The following is an 18,937-nucleotide window of genomic DNA, read 5'->3' on the forward strand; positions in this document are numbered from 1 at the left end:
TGGCCTGAGCCCCTGTGCAAGCCATCTGGTGGGAGTCACCTGGTGAGTGGCAGCTCAGAAGAGTCTGCAAAGATAGACGATTGTTTCCAAGGCTGCATGAGGGACTGAGCCACAGATCTGTTTTGAACAGTGGTTCTCAACCAGGGGTCCAGGGCCCCCTGGCAGGCAGCGAGCAGGTTTCAGGGGGGCCGCCACACAGGGCCAGCATCAGACTCACTGGGGCTCAGGGCAGAAAGCCAAAGCTCTGCCGCATGGGATTGAAGCTCGGGCCCTGAGCCCCGCCACCCGAGGCTGAAGCCGAAGCCGAAGCCTGAGCAATGTAGCTTTGCAGGGGCTCCTGTGGCATGAGGTTGCTACCCACTAACACCAGCCCTGGCCTTTTATATGCAGAAAGCCCATTATTGTGACAGTTGGGCTGTGGATGTTTTATAGCGTGTTGGGGGGGGCCTCAGAAATAAAAAGGTTGAGAACCCCTGGTTTAGAACACTTCCATTACAAATACAGTGTGTTTATAGCTAAAACAAAGAAGTCTAGAGACTAGCCCAGTTGCCTCTAAGGATTGTCTTTCAGAACAGGGTTTACTTATGAAAGCCATGTGTCCAACCAGTGTTCGTCCAAAGTTGGCCATGTCTACACTACAAGCCATGGTCACTAACTCTCGTCATGCTAGTGCAAGTATATGTACCTGAGCTGGGAATTACACCCCTAGCTCATAGTGTCCGGGTAGCCACTGTGCCTATTTGTTAAAATCTCCCATGGTGGCATTAGCCCCAGTGTGGCTCTGTGGGTAGTGGCAATGAGGGCCACACTAGTGTAGATAGGGCAGTGGCATTTTTTTCTGTGTCACCTCTGCTTAGAGCAGGTCTAGGTGGTTGAAATGGTTTTCATTAGCGTTTCCATCCTTGGTACCACAGTGGAACTGACCTGATTTGTGCAGTGGTGGAAGGTGCTCACAAAATAGCAGCAGACAAAGAATGGACAGTGGGAAACTCTCTCTTCTGGCCCTAGAGATGGTTCCTCCTGGGTAGGGTTGAAAAATGTGGGCAGGGAGGAAGGTGTGTATAACTGATCTAGGGGTGCCCATTTCCAGGGCTGTCAATTCAACCATGTTCAGCAACGGCACTAAAATTCACTTGAATTTAAAATCAGCTGGTGAAATTCCCTGGAGGATGAATCATCTGTTCTGAATGCGGGGAGAAGGGATGAAAGATTCTTCAGTGTAGACAGTATTCCAGGGGCCATACTCTTCCTGCAGTAAACAGTGAAGGTTGCTAAATGACAACAAACTAAAACCCAAGTACTTAATTGTAATGTAATAAGTTAAGAGCATCACGACTCCTACTCTGCCCATGTGAGACGCAAACATGTTACTCTTCTCAAGGGCAAACAAAGTACAAAGCTTTCCTTAGATTGTAAACTCTTTGGAACGGGGGGTGGTCTTTTTGTTCTGAGTTTGTACAGCTCCTAGCACAATAGGGTCCTGGCCAATTGGCCAATTGGCCAATGAGTAGGGGCTCCTTCATGCTACCACAATACAGATAAATAATAATAAAATAATATAATTAATATCTCAACCCCACCACCTGAACTATGACTTTTGGGCCTTATTTTATGTATTATTTCTCATAATCTTGATTTTTGTCTAAATATTTTTGTTAAAGTGGGAAATGTCAGTTAATATTATTTAATTGGCAATAGACACATATTTATTGCTTCTTTCTTTTCTTTCTAGAATGGTGTTGGATATGTAGCCTAATAGGGGAAAGTGTGTATCAGTGTATATTTGGTAAAATTTGTGTGTATGCAGATTGGCCTCTGAGATCTATATGGTCTGGATCCTCGACTGGTATCAATCAGCAGAGGTTTGTTGGAGCAAGTGGAACTATGCTGACTTACACCAGCTGCAGATCTGGCCCTGTAGCTCGTCTGTATGGATTTTCCTAGGTTTTTCTGAAAGAACAAAAAAAAGCCAGAGTCTGGCACAGCGTGACTGGATCCCATCCACACCCACGTCCCCCCACACCTTGGTAGAGCTTGTGAAGTGCACAGTAACTGAAACCAGGACTCCTGCAGAGCCTTGCTTCATTCAAGGCCTGATCTGACTCCCATTGAAGTCAAAGGAAAGAATCGCATTGGCCTCAGTGGGAGCTGGATCAGACTCTCGTTCCACTCAAGACGTGCGCTTTCACTAGATGGCAAACTAGCCCCAAAAACGCAGCCGGCCTTCCCTCTGAACACTGGGAAAAGGGCTGGAAAATCCATTGTAAGTGTCAGTGCCTAGACCGGATTCCGCATGATTTAGCTGCACAGTGTTTTCCTTTCTCTGAGCCAGCCCATTCTCTAAGCCAAGCTGACAGTGCCCAAGCATTTAAACAACAAATATGCTATGCTGTTGTGCAATATTCTGCACACTCTGTAGTACAGACATTGACGTAGCTGAGCAATATGGAACGTTTACCCTTTCCATTCCACAGTGGCAGAGTGCAGCACATGCTGGTTTGCTTGTGGGATCCCCCTGGGAACTGGTGGAGGGAACCGGTCCTCGTCGTCCTTCTCTTGCTCAGGAGGCTTTTGCACATGTGGTTTTTATGGTTTAATTTATAACTGTGCCAAAGTTTCACTTTAAATTGCTGTGGCTGATCGTTATCGGAAAGAAACCAGCAGTGCTGACGTCCACTCCAGGTTTATCACATCAAGGATTCCTCTCTCAAGGCTCATTTTCCTACCAGAACGTATGGAGCGGTGTCCGAGCTGTCATGCCCTGAGTACCAGGCTTATTTAGTACAAGTGTCCGGTAAAGCGGCTGTGCACCTCCAGTCAGACGAAGGTTCACTTTCGATTAAGAAAACAATGAAACAAAGAATGAAAATCTCTGGGTGAAATCCTGACTCCATTGAAGTCAATGGGAGTTTTGCCATTGACTTCACTGCAGCCAGGATTTCACCCTCCATTGAAGTGAGCAGAGTGTGTGCCTCCTCTCTGTCCATCTGTTCTCTCTTGTCCTGTACTTAGATTGTAAGCCCCTAGGAGCAGGGACTGTCTTTTTGTTTGCTGTTTGTACAGTGCCTAGCACAATGGGGTCCTGGCCCATGACTGGGATTCATTTGTATGTGCTATGATAATACAAATAACGGCTGTTAACAATAATAGTTCCCAGAGCAGGAAGGAGCAGAGCAGTCAGTGACACTGGGTTCTGACCCAGCTCAGACAGGTTGTTGAGCAAAAAATTATCAAAACTTCTGTTTTTTTAAATGAAAAAGGGTTTGTTAGTAGAGCAAAAGTGTGCATGGAAAATGTTAATTCTGATTCAAAGTCTCTGGGATTTTTTTGTTAAAAAATGGAGATTGAAAACAAAGAAATGTGTTGGTAGATGTTTGTGCTTTACAGCTCAGGTTATTTTTATACAAGTGTTTTGTTTTCAAAACTGAATATTTTCACTGAAATGAAAATCAATGATGTTTACTGAAAGGGCTTTCCAAACACTGATGGTTTTTCCTCAAAGCCAAACTATTGTACCAAAAAGCATTTCCAAAAACTGAAGGTTTTTCATTTTTCAGTTTGTTTTAAAAATGTTTGTGCACAATTTAAAATGAATTTTTTTTCAAAATTTCTCCTGAAAAATCATTGGTATTTCTGACCTAGGGGTATTGCCAAGTTCCTAAACAGCAGGAGTCCCCGCCTCCCCTCCCCCCATGATAATGATGAATTCTCCTCCCTGACACAGCTTTCCAGGATGTCCACGTGATGATCTTCGTGGGTTTTGGCTTCCTGATGACATTCCTCCAGCGCTATGGCTTTGGAGCTGTTGGCTTCAACTTCCTCCTTGCCGCCTTTGGGATCCAGTGGGCTCTCCTGATGCAGGGCTGGTTCCATTCTTTTGAGAATGGAAAGATACTCATTGGAGTGGAAAAGTAAGAGGGTTTGGGACTGATGGAAGCCATCTCCTGCTGGACAGTGGAGATGCAGGGAGGGAGGGGACCAAGCAGCCTGGAGGTTCTGCCCCTGCTCTTTGTGGAGAAAGGGTGCTCCAGATCATATTACATCTTCTGCCCTGCCTGCTGTTAAAGACCCCATGGAGCCTGTTTCATAAGAAAAGGTCTTTGGTCCCAATTCCCCCTCCCCTCCTCAGCTGTGAGGGCGCTGTGTACCTGTGACTGGGTTCCACCCTCCATTCCAGGGGTGACTGGCTCTGGTGGATGGTGAGGAAGGAGCCAGGTAAGACCAGCCACATGAGACCAAATCTCACAGGCCCCAGGCCAAGCCCCAAGTGTCAGGGCCATTGTTTGTCCTCAGTCTTGGGACTTTCATTGCTCAGGTCCTTTTGGACAAACAGCCTCAGATCTGATGAAACTTCATTATGCCATTCTCCACAGGCTAAGGACTAGGGTGTTACCTGCACAAAATTCTCTGTTACACACACTCTAGGACACCCACCTTTACCCTTCCATGGGCTCAAGGCGTAACCCTGTTAATTTAGGCACTCCACCCTTTCCCAGTTCTTAGGGCTCCAGATATAAGGCACCCAACTTTACCCTAAATTTGTTGCCTGCACATTCTAGGACATCCCACCTCTACCTAGTTCCTAGGGCTCAAGGCATATAACCTAATTGATTTACAAAAAGAAAAGGAGTACTTGTGGCACCTTAGAGACTAACCAATTTAATCTAATCAAATCAAGACTAATCACATAAATTGGTTAGTCTCTAAGGTGCCACAAGTACTCCTTTTCTTTTTGCGAATACAGACTAACACGGCTGTTCCTCTGAAACCTAATTGATTTAGGCACCCCCACCCTTTCCCAGTTCCTAGGGCTCCAGGCAAAAGGCACCTAACTTTACCCCTCCGTGGGCTCTGGGCTCTACTCCTCCGTGGGCTCTGGGTAAACACCCATTCCCTGTGGACTGAGAACAAACACCCATTCCCTGTGGACTCAGGACTTAATCTTTTGCGGGTTTACAGGGTCTTCAACCAGTGAAAGAGTCTTACACAGTAATATCCTACTTAACCTCTATTTATTAACAATCACCAAAACAGAATGCCCATGCTAAGCATACAATGTTCACCACTCCCAATAAGGCAGACAAACTTAACCTGATCCTGAATGGCCAGCAGGAAATCTGGGGGACTCCAGTTTCTGCATGGTGTAATTAGCAGGGTGTTGTGGTCTGGCAGCTCTGATCTTGGGGCTGTGTCCTGGAGATGGTTCTCAAGAACTTCCTTTTGGATCCAGTTTAAATAGTGAAACTTGAGTCCTGCTTAGCTGTACCTTAATCATTTAACTAAAATATGACTAAACAATTTTCTAACCAATCCTAACATATTGTAAAACAATCCTTTAAGCAATCATACCCCACCACCTCAATTGATTTACACCCAGCAAAATTTATTATGCAACAGACAAACAATCAAAGAACCAGACAAAGACCATACAGATAAACAATAGAGAAGTAGGGATTTCACAACCACAACTTGTTGATAAGTTGCCAGACAGGATGCCATCACACAACATTTTCTTTAACCATCTTAAGATTTGTTTCTTTATCTGGTGATGATGGGTACTATTAGGACAGGATCGCTTTCTTAACAGCCCGATAGTACGTTGTTTTAATGTAATTTAGATAGAATGTGAAGATGTGACTTTCTGCTTCTGCTCCTGGCTGCTGCTCTCCTAACATGGCTGCAGACAAAGGTCTCAGACCTTACAATATGGCTACAGGAAAAGGCTTTATCCTCACAAGGGGTCTCCTAACTTCCCACTGGGAGCTCCTCTGGGGACCCCAGTGAAGAGACCCATAACTCATCTCACCCTTAGCCATGCATATACCGAGTACAGTGACAGCAATTAACCATTGGAACAGTTTACCCAGGGTCGTGGGGGATTCTCCATCACTGGCCATTTTTAAATCAAGATTGGATGTTTTTCTAATAGATCTGCTCTAGGAGTTATTGTGGGGGAAGTTCTGTGGCCTGTATTAGAAAGGATCACAATGGTCGCTTCTGGCCTCCATCTATGAGCCTATGCTGCCACCGCCCAGTGGGAGGGGGATGCAAAAGTGGTACTGTCCCTTAAAGGGACCGTGTTCTAGTCACACCCAGCAAGGGGGGTGTTGGTGGGGAAGCCAGGATGAGGTTCATGTCCTGGCAAGATTGAGACTCTCTAGATTTGGGAGTGGTGGAGGGGAGGAGGATCTCCATTACTAACCTGCAGGTTGTTTTCTCTCCCATCCCCTGCTCCCCAGCCTGATCAATGCAGATTTCTGCGTTGGTTCTGTCTGCATCGCCTTTGGGGCCATCCTGGGCAAAACCAGTCCTGTGCAGCTGCTCACCCTGACGTTGTTTCAAGTCACGCTCTTTGCTGTGAATGAGTACATCCTCATCAGCCTGCTCCACGTAAGGCTCCCCTCGAGTCAGAAAAATCGGCTGTCTCCTGCCCTTCCTCTCTGGCAGTGCAAACAGGGTGTCTGAGCCAGGTAGAGGGGATGCAGGTCCGGAGTGAGGTGCAGCAGCAGAGCTGTCTGTAGGCTATTGTACAGTGCCTGGCTCCAGTCAGGTCCATCAGCTCCTTGTTTGGCTAAACACACAGGGTTAATTCCAGCCACAACAATTCAAGCAGAAATGTAAAAAGATTCCAAACGCATCAATGAGCAAACAGCCGGGGCTACTTTTCCCACCCTTTAGCTTCTCTCCTACCTTAGTCAGGGAATGGGAAATCTCCCAGGGTTCTGCAAGCAGTGGCAGTGACTTGAGAGCAAGGGATCTCCTCTGGTGGGGTTTTCCTAAGACAGCCAGGGAGTCTCCACACAGAGGGCCTGATGCTCTCTTTGGGTATGTCTACACTGCAGAAAACCCTAGCAGCAGCAAGTCTCAGAGCCTGGGCTCCAGCCACATCGGGAACATCTACACTGTTATTTTTAGCCCTGTAGTGCAAGCCCAAGTCAGTTGACCTGGACTCTGAGACTCGCTGCTGCAGGGTTTTTTCTTGCAGTGTAGCCAGACCCTTTATGGCTGTACAGTATTTCCCTCTTGGCTCCTTCCCTTGCTATAGTATTTCTTTAGCTGAAGAAAATCAGAGCACACCATAAAGTGAAGACCTGTCTGGTAAAGGAGCCGCAGGGCCTCTGGCAGCATATGAGAGATTTTTGCTCTGGTGGAGGAAAAGAGATTTGTTCTGAAAGGGGAACCCATTCACCTCAATCCTAAGTGCAGGTGGGGTCAAAACTGGGGTGGAGGTGGAGGAAGGATACCTCAAATGCAGAGAAATAATAATCCCTACGTTTTATATATTACTTTTCATTTATAGATCTCAAAGAACTTTACAAAGGAGGTGAGCAACACTATTCCAATTTTACAAATGGGGAAAGTGAGGCACAGAGATGTGACATGACTGGCCCAAGGGCACACAGCAGGCCAGTGACAGAGTCAGGACTAGAACCCAGGACTGCTGGTCTCCAGAGTCCCAGTCCAGTGCTCTAGGTACCAGGGCAACAATTTCATGGTTTAAAATAAAATTATAGTACAGATAAATCCTCCACTGTTGGGAGCCCAAATGCACAGGGGCATCTGAAAGGGAACAAGAGAAACTGATCAGCCCAGCTGAATGAAACACAGAACATCAGTCACCCCAGGGAAACTGGGTTCTTTGAGATGCCAAATGTCACTAACCTAGGTATGCAGTGTTGTAGCCGTGTCAGTCCCAGGCTATTAGAGAGACAAGGTGGGTGAGGTCATATCTTTTATTGGACCAACTTCTGTTGGAGAGAGAGACAAGTGTTCAAGCTACACTGAGCTCTGCTTCAGGTCAACTTCTTCAGATCTGTAGAAGAGCTCTGGGTAAGCTCACAGGCTTGCCTCTCTCACCAACAGAAGTTGGCCCAACAAAAGATATGACCTCACCCACCTTGTCTCGCTTACGTAGGTGGCATTAGTAACCCAGCAGAGGGAATGCAGGGAGGGACAGGGGTGGTTAGTAGATGCTCATAAGCAAGGAAGGGTATTCTTGTTTAAATATGTGATGATTATCTTTACTGTATCCCTTTAAACTCTCATCTCTGAAACTCCCTCCTGTCTCATTAGCGAATAATTTAAGTGTCCAGACTGGAGCTTGTGTGTGGGGGTGGAAGTTCAACCCTTTTCGTTTTGGGGGACTGCCCATTATTTCCATCTGCATAGTTGTTCCTCCCAACACCAATGCTCTGGGTGAACTTAGCTAGGGGAATGCCTTTGGAAAGCTCCCTTCCAGAAGAGTTCATCTCAGCAGCTGCATGTGTGTCTTGAGGCAGAAGAAAAGGATGGAAAACAACAAGCACAAGTGTGGGAGGCAGCAGCAGTGAAGGGAAGAGGGGAAGAAAAGGAGGAAAGTAAGAGCTGAGGAGAGAGATGACTGGGGTTCATTCCTCATGGTGGCCAGGTCCTGATTACCCCTCCCTCAAAGTTCTGGGGTGTTTGCACCTCGAGTTCTGAGTCAGCCCCTTAGAGAGATAAGGGCCAGCTTGGAAGTTTGGATCTAGATCTGAGCATTGCCAATGGGTCTGCAGTTCTGGTTCTGCCCATCTCTGCTCATGGCCTTTACTGGGAGTTTTGTGGCTTTTTAATATTTGTTCTAAAAGCCCCAGGTTTCAAGGGGCAATAACTCTATTTAAAAGTCCTGTTCTTTGTCTGCCCTTTACCTGCCCACGCTGGGACTGCCACCTCGGGGTAGTTCTACTCTGGGATGCTGCTGGAACCCATGTGCCATGGAATCACATGATGGAGGGGCCAGAAATGCCCCTTTGCCATGATGCCTTCCACAGAGGAGGCTAATTGGAAGGATGTGGCTGAGATGTTCTGCCTGCCAGTCGGAGGGACCAGGAGCATTTCTGTTCCCCTCCTGTAGTGACCCAGCACAGGCTGGACGGACGGACAGTCGATTGGCCAGAATACTCCCAACATGTGAATTTTCCTCTGCTCTGTGTCCACAGGTTAAAGATGCTGGTGGATCCATGACCATTCATACCTTTGGAGCCTATTTTGGCCTGACAGTGACCAGAATTCTGTACCGGCCCAACCTGGAACAGAGTAAAGACAAGCAAGGCTCTGTGTACCACTCCGACCTCTTTGCTATGATCGGTGAGTTAACTGTGGACTTGGAGACTTCATGAAAGCTGTGCTGGGTCCCTCCTACATCCCACAGGCTGTGTGAAACCAGACTGGAGCCAGTGCCCTAGTGGTGAAAACCTGTGTATCCCATTTCCTAATCCTGACACCTCAGAGCTGGCCCCCCTGCCCCAGGGCTGGATAAGATTAGAACTAGTGCCCTAGAATTGTAAGGCTCCATGTGCCATTCCCAGACACCCCAGAGCCCTGTACTTCCAGCCTGGGGGCTGACTGGAACTGGTGCTATGAGGTGAGAGGCTCCATGTTCCATTCCGAGACACCCCAGAGCTCGCCAGTCCCCCCATCCTAGGGTCCGATTGGAACTGGTGTTGAGGTGAGAGGCTCCATGTGCCATTCCCAGCATTCCAGAGCCAGACAGTCCCCCCAGCCTGAGGTCCGACAGGAATTGGTGCCCTAGAAATGAAAGGCTCCATGTGCTATTGCAGCTTTGAGTTCCTGGTTGGAGCGTTTCGGAAAGAGGGAAGAGTTGGCCATGGAGGTGGAGCTGGGGGTTTGGGGCACAGCCAGCTTTAGCCTCCTCGCCATATAACTACCATCTCTTATGGTTTCTTTTTAACTCCCCTTCCCCTTGCTGCTCCCTGTTTTCCTTCCCCTCCCTCCTACTTCTCCCCCTCACTGTCCCACTCCTGCCCCTCCTCTCCCAGGTACCCTGTACCTGTGGATGTACTGGCCCAGCTTTAACTCAGCTGTTTCAAACCATGGGGATGCGCAGCACCGAGCCGCCATTAACACCTACTGCTCACTGGCCTCCTGTGTCCTCACCACCGTGGCCTTCTCCAGTCTGCTGCAGAAGAAAGGCAAGCTCGACATGGTAAGCAAGGACTGGAGACGCCTGCTGTGCCCTCTCCTGGCTCATGGATGACTGAAGGGCCAGGCAGTCTGATTGGGGCTGCTTCCTTTGGTGACTGTGCACCGGATTTCATGGGGTTGCATCCAGGGCTCCTAGCCTCCGCACAGCAGCTTGAGCCATGTTCAGGGAATGAATTGTTTTGCAAAGCTCTGTCATGAAAGCCATGTGCAGTTTCCATGCAGCAGCAGGTATGTGAGCATGCTTGGGCAAATGGAGGAGCAGATACGTGTGATCACCTGTGTGCCGGCGGATCCGTAGGACGGCAGAGCCATGCAGACACCTGTGCTGCAGAGCCGGTGGGAATGGTCCCATGGTGGTGGGCATGTGCCGGGGTTGAACTGTACGGTGTCATGAAAGCATACGGTGTTAGGTGTGTGTGTGCTTGTGAGGGAGCGGGGCCCATACAGTGACGTGTGTGTCGGAGCAGGGTGTTTTCTGGGTGTGTGCTCGTGTATGGGAGAGACAGCAGGCCCCGTACAGAGCTGTGGTTGTGGCAGCACCAGGCTTTGGGAAGATCTGTGCAGCAGTGCACGTGTGGACGCAGTGTTTTGTTTCTTCTACATGAAAATGATGCCCCAGCCCATCAGCTGTTGACATTTCATCTTCAGTCTCCTCCCATTCATGTAACGTTTGGTGGTCAAAAATCTCTGGCTTCAGGCAAATCCAGTAATTGGGAATTTGCAATGGGCAGGGAGCCAATCCCAATGCAAAGGAAAATGGGCCCAGATCTTCATTTTCTCTGCTTTTCTCTTTGGTTGCCTTGAAATGTTGCCACGAATGGGCTTAAAACTCTCTCTCTTGTCCCAAAGCCGAAGTGGTAAGACGTGAGTGTTATTTGCACAGGTTCATATCCAGAATGCAACGCTGGCTGGTGGTGTGGCTGTGGGGACCAGCGCGGAGATGATGCTGACTCCATACGGATCCCTCATCGTTGGATTCCTCTGTGGCATCGTGTCCACCGCTGGGTTTGTCTACCTCATGGTAAGTGCTGCTCAGAGGAATTCCAGGCTCTTGCCTCTTAGTTAGGGAGAGGAAATAATCTCTCTCTCTTTCTCTCTCCTCCATTCCCTCCAGCCATTCCTGGAGTCCAAGCTGAAGATCCAGGACACCTGCGGCATCCACAACCTACATGCCATGCCGGGGCTTATTGGGGGGATCGTGGGGGCTGTCACCGCAGCCGCAGCCACTGAAGAGGTGTATGGAAAAGAAGGGTAAGATGGCTTAAATCTCTCCCATGGCGATGGGGTGGGTTATGGGCCAGTGTGTGTGTTTGGGGGGGTGGGGGGAGGCAGATGAGATGAGTCAGTGGCAGCAGCTGAGTTCCCCCTTACAGATATGCATCCTGAGTGGTGCTGGGTCTGTAGGGCTGAGTCAGGCTTGGAGGATTGCCGCCTCTTCCAGCTGCCCCCTTTTGGGAGCCCCTATAACTCCAAGGCCCACCTTCATTCTGGAGGACTCTGAGCAGGGGCAGTTGGGTTCATGAAGGGGCATCTCTTTATCTCTGTTGCTTCCTTTTCTGGGTCAAACTCCAGGATAAACCGTGAAGGTCTCAAAGCTACCCTGGGTCTCGTGGTTTTTGGACCCCTCTAGGTCCAGGCTGAGGCCTCTGGGGGTGGGAACAGACTGGAAAAGAAGGAATAAAAGCAAAGAGGCCGGGCTATGTTGCTACAATCTCCCCACTCTTCGATGGGAATGTGTCCTCTCAGTGCCAGGGAGATGGTTTGAAGGGGCTGTGAATGCAGCTCCCCCATCCTCCACAGCGCAGACTCCCTGACTCAAAGGAGTGTCTCTCTGACAGCTGGTCTCATCATTTCCCTTCCTCGCAGGCTCATCAGTGCCTTTGATTTCACGGGTGACTACAAGGATTGGACGCCCACTGTCCAAGGGGGGTTCCAGGCAGCTGGCATTTTCGTGTCCCTGGCCATGGCCTTGGCTGGGGGGGCCATTGTGGGTGAGTGGGCGGGGTGCAGGGAATGGAGGAGAAGGCCCAGGTCCAGGCTGTGGTTGTAGAGTGGCCGGCTCAGCCACTCTAATTGCTCACACCCTGGCTTACAGGAAGGGTCCATCTCCTGGGCTAGAAGACCCTTCTGCTCCCACATGCAGCCGCTGAAATTGAGATGAGCCCTAAGGCTTGCAAACATGTGGCATTCCAAGGACTATTTTGTTCCCCACTGGCCCTATCACAACAACCCCTTAATACCTCTCCCACCCCAGCATCACAGGAAGTCCTACCTCCAAAAGTGGCACTTCCCGATGTCATGTGGGAAATGTTGATTGGTTGAGACTATGATGTCATTTCCAAAACTACTGCCCTCTGGAAGTAGGCCTTCCTCGTGTGGCAGCACAGCGCTGTGCCCTGCAGGTCCCCAGCAGAATGGGCAGATCCTGGCTCTGGCACGTTGTCCACCACGAGACACACTGGGATAAGGCACATCTTTGACAGCCTGGGGCGGGGAATTGCCCAGATGTTCTGCAGCCCCATCTGCCGCTCCAGACCCTTTTAGCAGGCAGGATGAGACTTTGGGGCATGTTATGAACCAAAAGGGGGGCTGGAAAATAGCAGCAGGAACCAGGAAGGCTGCAATGAATGGGGAACATAACAATTTTAGGGGATCAGTTCTGTATCCTAAACAGAGCTAAGCATTTCCATGGAAAACAGGCCAGGGCTTGTGAGGTCCCCAAGGCTTCTGCTTCCAGCTGAACTCCCCCAAGTCCAGAAGGGGAGAGGAAATAGATCAGCGAATGCAGAACCCTGAATCTCAGCAGGTTCAGCCTGAGTCCTTTGGTTAGTTTGGAAGTTGCTGTTCATTTGGGGTTGTCTCTGATTGGGTCTGGTTCAGTTTGTGGCTGGGTTGGGTTAGATGTGAGTCGGGTTTGATTCAGTGCTGAGCTAAGGGTGAGCTCTAGTTCTAATTTTTTCTGTCTCTGATTGGCTGCCCCGGGTGTTACACTTGCGGTCAGATGCTCTGTATTTCCCCATTTGACGTTTTGCTGCTACCATCCTGTGGGTGGTTGGGGTACGGCGGAATTCTAGCCCAAGCCTCGCCTGCTGCCTCCCAGGGATGTTGCTCACTCAGGAGCAGGTCTCCATTTTTAGGAAGCACTTTTTTGCTTTCAGCATCTAACAGATAGTAGGAGAGGAGATGGCCCCTTCCCCAGATGTTTCCCATAGGGTTGCCCACATTGCTATAATGCACCACATGATTCACACTTTAAAATTACCCCCAGCCTGTGAACTCCACTTCACTGACTTCCCCGAAACAAGACCCCCCTGGGCCTGCAGGGCAGGGAGAATATGAAGGGCCAGGGCTAGACATGCTCAAAACTGACCCAACCTCACTTCACCTACAACACAGGAAGGGAATAGTTTCCCTGATCCCTCTCTCCCCCAGCCACTCACCCCAGTGGGGCTCGTCCCTGGCCGCTTTCCCCTGGCCCTGGCCTGCTTGTTTCTCATTGATTTCAGGCATTTCCCATCTCACTCTCTGTTTTGTGGCTTTAAGGGGCTATTTTGAAATTGCCGTTCCTGGGGGACCCTGCTGATGAGAACTGCTTTGAGGATGATGTCTATTGGGAGGTGAGCTATGGGGGCTGGTCCTTTTCACTGTGGCCAGGGCAGGGGAGCTTTGGGGCCTGGTGGCCTGTTTGCAGGAAGTGCAGGGGAGGGTGTCGCAGTCAGGTGCCCTTCGGCTGATGGGGATTTGGGGCTCAGTGTCCATATGGCTGGGGTAATGGGGTTTGGTGATGGGGGCCGGTGCGTGGCAGAAGGAGGTGTTGGGATCCTGTTTGTGGCTTTAGGCCTGAGCTCTGTGGACTGTTTGGGAGTTGTGATGTGCCACAAGGTGGCGCTATTGTCCATGACACGGCCGCATCATTGTTTATAGTTTCCCTCCCTGGCTGTGTGGCTATGGCACCCCCCACTGGCAGGAAAGCAGGTTCTGTCAATACCTTCATGACAGGGTATGGGGACCTGATGGAAGTTTCGTTTTCTTTGCAGGTGCCTGAGGATGAGGAGAGCGGCCTGTACCACATGCATGACCCTACCCTCAAACCTGTGACTTCCTAACCCAGCTGGGTAGGCAGGGCTGCGATGTATGGGGAGGGCAGGCCTTGAAGAGCCCAAGAGCTGGTCGGGCAGAGGGTGCCCCTAGAGCACTAGTACCCAGCACTTGGAAGTCTGCATGGATAGGGACTAGTGGATCCTAGTTGCCCTCGTGGCAGCACACAGGCACAGGGCACTGGCCAGTGCCATGCACACATGGGCTTATCCATCAGGGATCCACGACAGCATGCTTGCCTCGTGGCAGAAATGCTGGGCACCGAGACCTCTCTCATGTGGGTATGGCAGGAAGGGGGTTGGGGAGTGGGTGTATACGGGTGTGTGGTGTGACTGTACTAACTGCCTGTTATTGGTGTCACAGTAAAGGGCAGGATTTCACCGGGAGAAGGGTAAGGAGAGGTGCTAAACGGCCCAGCACATGTGTCTCAGGCCATGCCCAGCCTAGTGAAACCTTACCCCAAAGGCGACTGCTCAGTCACTAGCCCAGTCGGGGGGGGAGGGGTGCAGGTGCCGGGCAGCTGCCAGGGGAATGTGCCAGGTAGCCAGTGGGCGGGAGGGATACTCTCCATCATCCTGATGTTAAGAGGTCACAGACCAACCCCTGACCTGCCTCTTCCTCTGGGTTTCCTTTAGGTGGCATTCGGACTCCTCCTCCGTCTCTAGCTCTCCAGAGACACTATTGGTGTATTTTGAGAAAAGGAGGTACCCTGCGACAATCCCCAACTGGACACAGACTCTTTGAGTGCTTCCGAAGGCCCCATTTCCTTTCCCACATTCCCCTCCGTGGTGGGATAGCTTGGAAGAGGCCCTGTTTACACTAAGCAACACACTGGAGAACAGCCAGTAAAGCCAACACAGCCAACATGCTGGAGAACAGCCAGTGAAGCCATATGTCTTTGCTTACCTGAGAGCACGGGGCCAGAGGTTTGAAACGGACACTGGGGCATCTCCCTTAGCACTGCCACAGGGCAGCGGCAGTGGGAGGGGGCTTAGCACCTGTGGGGGGAGTTGTTTTACTAGGTGCTTGTTGGGTGGGATCTCTCAGCTTTCAAGTTCCCAGATTTCACACAGGAACAATTCAGCTGGCGCTGTGTCTGGGCCCAGAGTTAACTGGGCCTCACGACACCTTGGATGCTGGGGATTGTGGAGGATGAAGGGACAATAATAATGGATCCAGTTTGGGGGTAAGAGAAGCATGTCCTTGCAGCTGGGGGGCGCTGTTATACTTAGAGTAGATAATCGTACTTGGCACATATCCAGTGCTTTGCAATCGTTAATAATTAACCCTCCCAACACCCCTGTGAAGTGGGTAAGCATCATTACTCCTATTTGACAGATGGGGAACAAGGGGCACAAGGAAAGAAAGTGACTTTCTCAAGGGATTAGAACCCAAGAGTCTGCGTGCCTACCCCCTTTCTCAGTTTTTTGCAATGCTGACTCAAAACAAATGTTTGCTTTCTTGGCCTGACCACTGTCCCTGACTCCTGGAGCTGGGCTGCCCTTCTCTCTCCCTCCTCTTTGTCATTAGCTCTTGCTCCTTGGACGTGTGAATAAAAAGCACTGTTATTCTTTCCAGCGGTGTGCTCCGTTGGGTAATGAGTAGGGTTACCAGAAAGCAACTGTGAAAAAATGGGACGGGGTGGGGGGGTAATAGGCCCCTATATAAGAAAAAGTTCCAAAAAACAGGACTGTCCCTTTACTAGGGTGACGAGATGTCCCATTTTTAATGAGCACTGAGAGTCAGGTGGGACTCTGTCCATTGCCCCATTTCAACCAGTAGCAATACAAAGGGAGCCATGGTGGGAGGATGCTGGGATAGAGACAGATTCACTTGCAACATGATTGGTTCATGGGAATTTTTCAGCCTTCAATGGAAGGTTTGGTGTGGGGGAGGAGGGCGGGTTGATCCCTGTTTTTGTTGCACAGAGCCCCATGCTACCAGCCTCCTCTCTGAGCCAGCACAATCAAGGGGCTGATCAGGCCAACAGCCCCCTCCTGCTACTACACTGGGGTGGGGAACAGGAATGCTGCTGGTGAAAACAAAGGAGAGAGCATCTAAAATCCAAGGACATGGGGTGAGGGGAGACAGTTGGCCTATGGGCCCAGCACCATGTTCCTGAAATACATTTCAATCCATCTTTTCCCAGGTGCTGAACCCCCCTCTCCTCAATGCCCCGTGAAGTCCGGGGAGCTGGGAAGCTCCACACCTTGGGGACTCCGGCCCACATGGTCTGGTTTCAGACTGACTTCAGACACATTGTGTGTTTTGAACACCGTGGGCTGACAATGCTCTTGTGCCTGGGACATATCAGGGCCTAGCTGCTTAGAGCTGAGCACTTACATGGACTCAAATTTCCCAGAGAGCTCAGGTCCCATTTTAGGCACCAAAGTAAAGAGCCAGATTTTCCAAATTGCTCAGCAGGTGGGGTGCTGGGCCCTTTTGGAAATCTAGCCCTCATGGCAAATGCTGAGGACTTGAAAATCAGGCCCATCTGTGCTCACATTCCAAGCCAGTGCCCATATCAGTGACTGGTTTGAGGTCTGGCTGGGCCTTTGGGTGCACAGCTGTACTCGCTGCATGTGAAATCACAATAACCATGCACGCAGATATCACACCTACATGGTTCCGATGATCAGGGCCTAGGACTGCCTTGCGGATCATTGGTGTACTGGCTCTGCTTCTCCAAACTGCTGGTGTTTGGGTCCAAATAGTGTTGTGCTGGCTGCTTGGTGGAAATATTTTTGCTGCACGTTGATACCTTGCGAAAATGGGTCACTTTGCTCTTCCAGTCTGAGCAGAACTGCTGCCTCTGTTGTCCCCACTCCCATATTCTCCAGGCTGCAGTGACCGGGCCTCTATTGCTCTCCTGGGGAAGCTGTTTCACTGCCCAGTCACTGACTATTCGGAACTTTTCCCTCTTTGTTGGTTTCAGGCCATTCCTCCGTGCCTACCCCCTCTCTTGGGACAGATCATTCCCTTCTGTCTAGATGGTTATGCTGGAGGGTCCTGATCCGTCGGAGTCCAAGATACAGAATGTGGATCCCTTTCCCATATTAGTAATACCTAGCTCTTGTACATTGCTTTTCATTGGTAGAGCTGAAAGTGCTTTACAAAGGAGGGCAATATCATTATCCCCATTTTACAGATGGGGAAACCAGGTACAGAGGGGGGAAGTGATTTGCCCCAGGTCACTCAGCAGAGCCAAGAATAGACCCTAAGTCTCCTGAGTTTGTCCAGTGCTCAAGTCACTCGACCTAATCCCATCCATCAAGCACATAAGTGAAAAACTGGCAATAAGAGAGGAATTTGGGGGCAGGGGAGAAAACCTGTTCTGGAGCCAGTGTATTTCTCAGGGTAATATATGAGGAACAGAGAGGGAAAAGGAAAGAAAGGCGGTGGGAGGGGTGATGGGATCTCTTCTCTATGTCTCTCTGTAATTCTCACACCTGAGAGGGGGAGGTGAAAGTAGCTATTCACGCCCCCTTGGGATGTGACACCCTCATTTTCCATGCTGGGTAAAGACAAAAACCCTTTACAACATGTTTCTGGAATTTGTCAGCAGCTGCCAGTGGCAGCATGTTAATTAAATGTCGGCAAAGATGGAAGCAAGAGGCCCTGCTCTAATTGGACAGTTTGCTTGGTAGAACTGAAAAACATTGTGACAAAGGAGGAGGCTCTGAAATGCTGTGTTCCCGGGTCGAGGAAACCCAGCGCCAGGAGAGGCTCTGGTAGAAATCAGGGTTTGTCTTGGTTTGATCTGAGATGAACCTGCTATTTAAAAAAAAAAAAAAAAAGGACTGCCATCCTTTGCAGTAATGGCCCAAAGTTTGCAGCTTGGAGCACTGTGGCAGTATGGGCCAGTACTGGACATCCTTGGGCACAGTGGTGGATTAACAGACTGCTGCGGAGACCCCTGCACGGTGGGCTGGGGTGCTTGAGAGCAGCCCGCAGCCCATGTCCCCACACTGCCCAGGACAGGTGGCGGGCCTGGGGCTCCCCACAGCAGCCCAGGCTCCCTGGGCAGCTCTTACCGTGTCTTACCATGGTCTGGCTCCGGGTTCTGGCCTGGCCAGGGGGCAGGGCCTTATGGGAGGAAGAGGAGGAGCAAGGGACAGGGCCTCCTGGTGAAGAGGGTGTGGGGAGCCCAAATGTTCTTTGTGTCCAGGGCCCCAATAAGTCTTAATCCACCTCTACTTGGACAGGGTGGCAAAAATTAAGGGGTGGGCTGCTGTGGGGCAGTTTGGATCTTTAAAAGGGGAGCTCTTCCTGACACTCTCCACCGTCCAAAGGCCCTGAGTCAGAGTCTCCACTGCATGCACCTTAGAGCAGTGCAAAGGGAGTGTGTAACATGATCAGATCCAAGTAGCAGGGTTTTGCCCTGGTGGACATGATGGCACAATGTGCAGGGCAGTAAAGACTCAAACCCTTGTGACGAGGCTGGTAGCAATCAGCACCACTCCTGGGTCAACTGGAGAGAGGGAGATGAGGTGCCCCTGCCTCAGGGGTCCAGCTGGCTGAATTGGCAGGGATCCTAGCCCCCTTTACCCCCATGCCTGTAGGGAGCCAGGGACAGACGTTGGGAGCTTCAGTCTTTTGTGCTAATAATTCTATTAATGTGATAAAAAGCCATTCCAGTATTGTGAAGTAGTTCCTTCCCTGCTTAACTAATTGATCTGATGGCTTGGGGACCTTACTGCATTTTCCATAAGAATGGCCATACTGGGTCAGACCAAAAGTCCATCTAGCCCAGTGTCCTGTCTTCCTACAGTGGCCAATGCCAGGTGCTTCAGAGGGATTGAACAGAACAGGTAATCATTGAGTGATCCATCCCTGGCACACAGAGGCTAGGGATACCATACTAATAGCCACTGAT

General features: G+C 50.2%; 1 protein-coding gene across 3 annotated transcripts in view; it reads left to right on the forward strand.

Moving 5' to 3' along the window:
* The window catches only part of RHCG (Rh family C glycoprotein), a 39,588-nt gene extending 23,950 nt beyond the window's left edge, over window positions 1-15,638 (forward strand). For all 3 annotated transcript variants that reach the window (XM_048867112.2, XM_048867110.1, XM_048867111.2), the window contains exons 2-11: window positions 3,725-3,911; window positions 6,240-6,390; window positions 8,958-9,105; window positions 9,798-9,964; window positions 10,847-10,984; window positions 11,078-11,214; window positions 11,830-11,954; window positions 13,507-13,580; window positions 14,001-14,078; window positions 14,697-15,638. In XM_048867112.2, coding sequence (XP_048723069.1) covers window positions 3,745-3,911; window positions 6,240-6,390; window positions 8,958-9,105; window positions 9,798-9,964; window positions 10,847-10,984; window positions 11,078-11,214; window positions 11,830-11,954; window positions 13,507-13,580; window positions 14,001-14,069 — 1,176 coding nt within the window. In that variant the 5' untranslated portion in view covers window positions 3,725-3,744 and the 3' untranslated portion in view covers window positions 14,070-14,078; window positions 14,697-15,638. The remainder of the gene's footprint in view (window positions 1-3,724; window positions 3,912-6,239; window positions 6,391-8,957; window positions 9,106-9,797; window positions 9,965-10,846; window positions 10,985-11,077; window positions 11,215-11,829; window positions 11,955-13,506; window positions 13,581-14,000; window positions 14,079-14,696) is intronic.
* The last annotated feature ends 3,299 nt before the right edge of the window (window positions 15,639-18,937 follow it).

This window comes from Caretta caretta, chromosome 10 (genome assembly GCF_965140235.1).
Source record: "Caretta caretta isolate rCarCar2 chromosome 10, rCarCar1.hap1, whole genome shotgun sequence".
In the NCBI taxonomy this organism is placed as follows: domain Eukaryota; kingdom Metazoa; phylum Chordata; order Testudines; family Cheloniidae; genus Caretta; species Caretta caretta.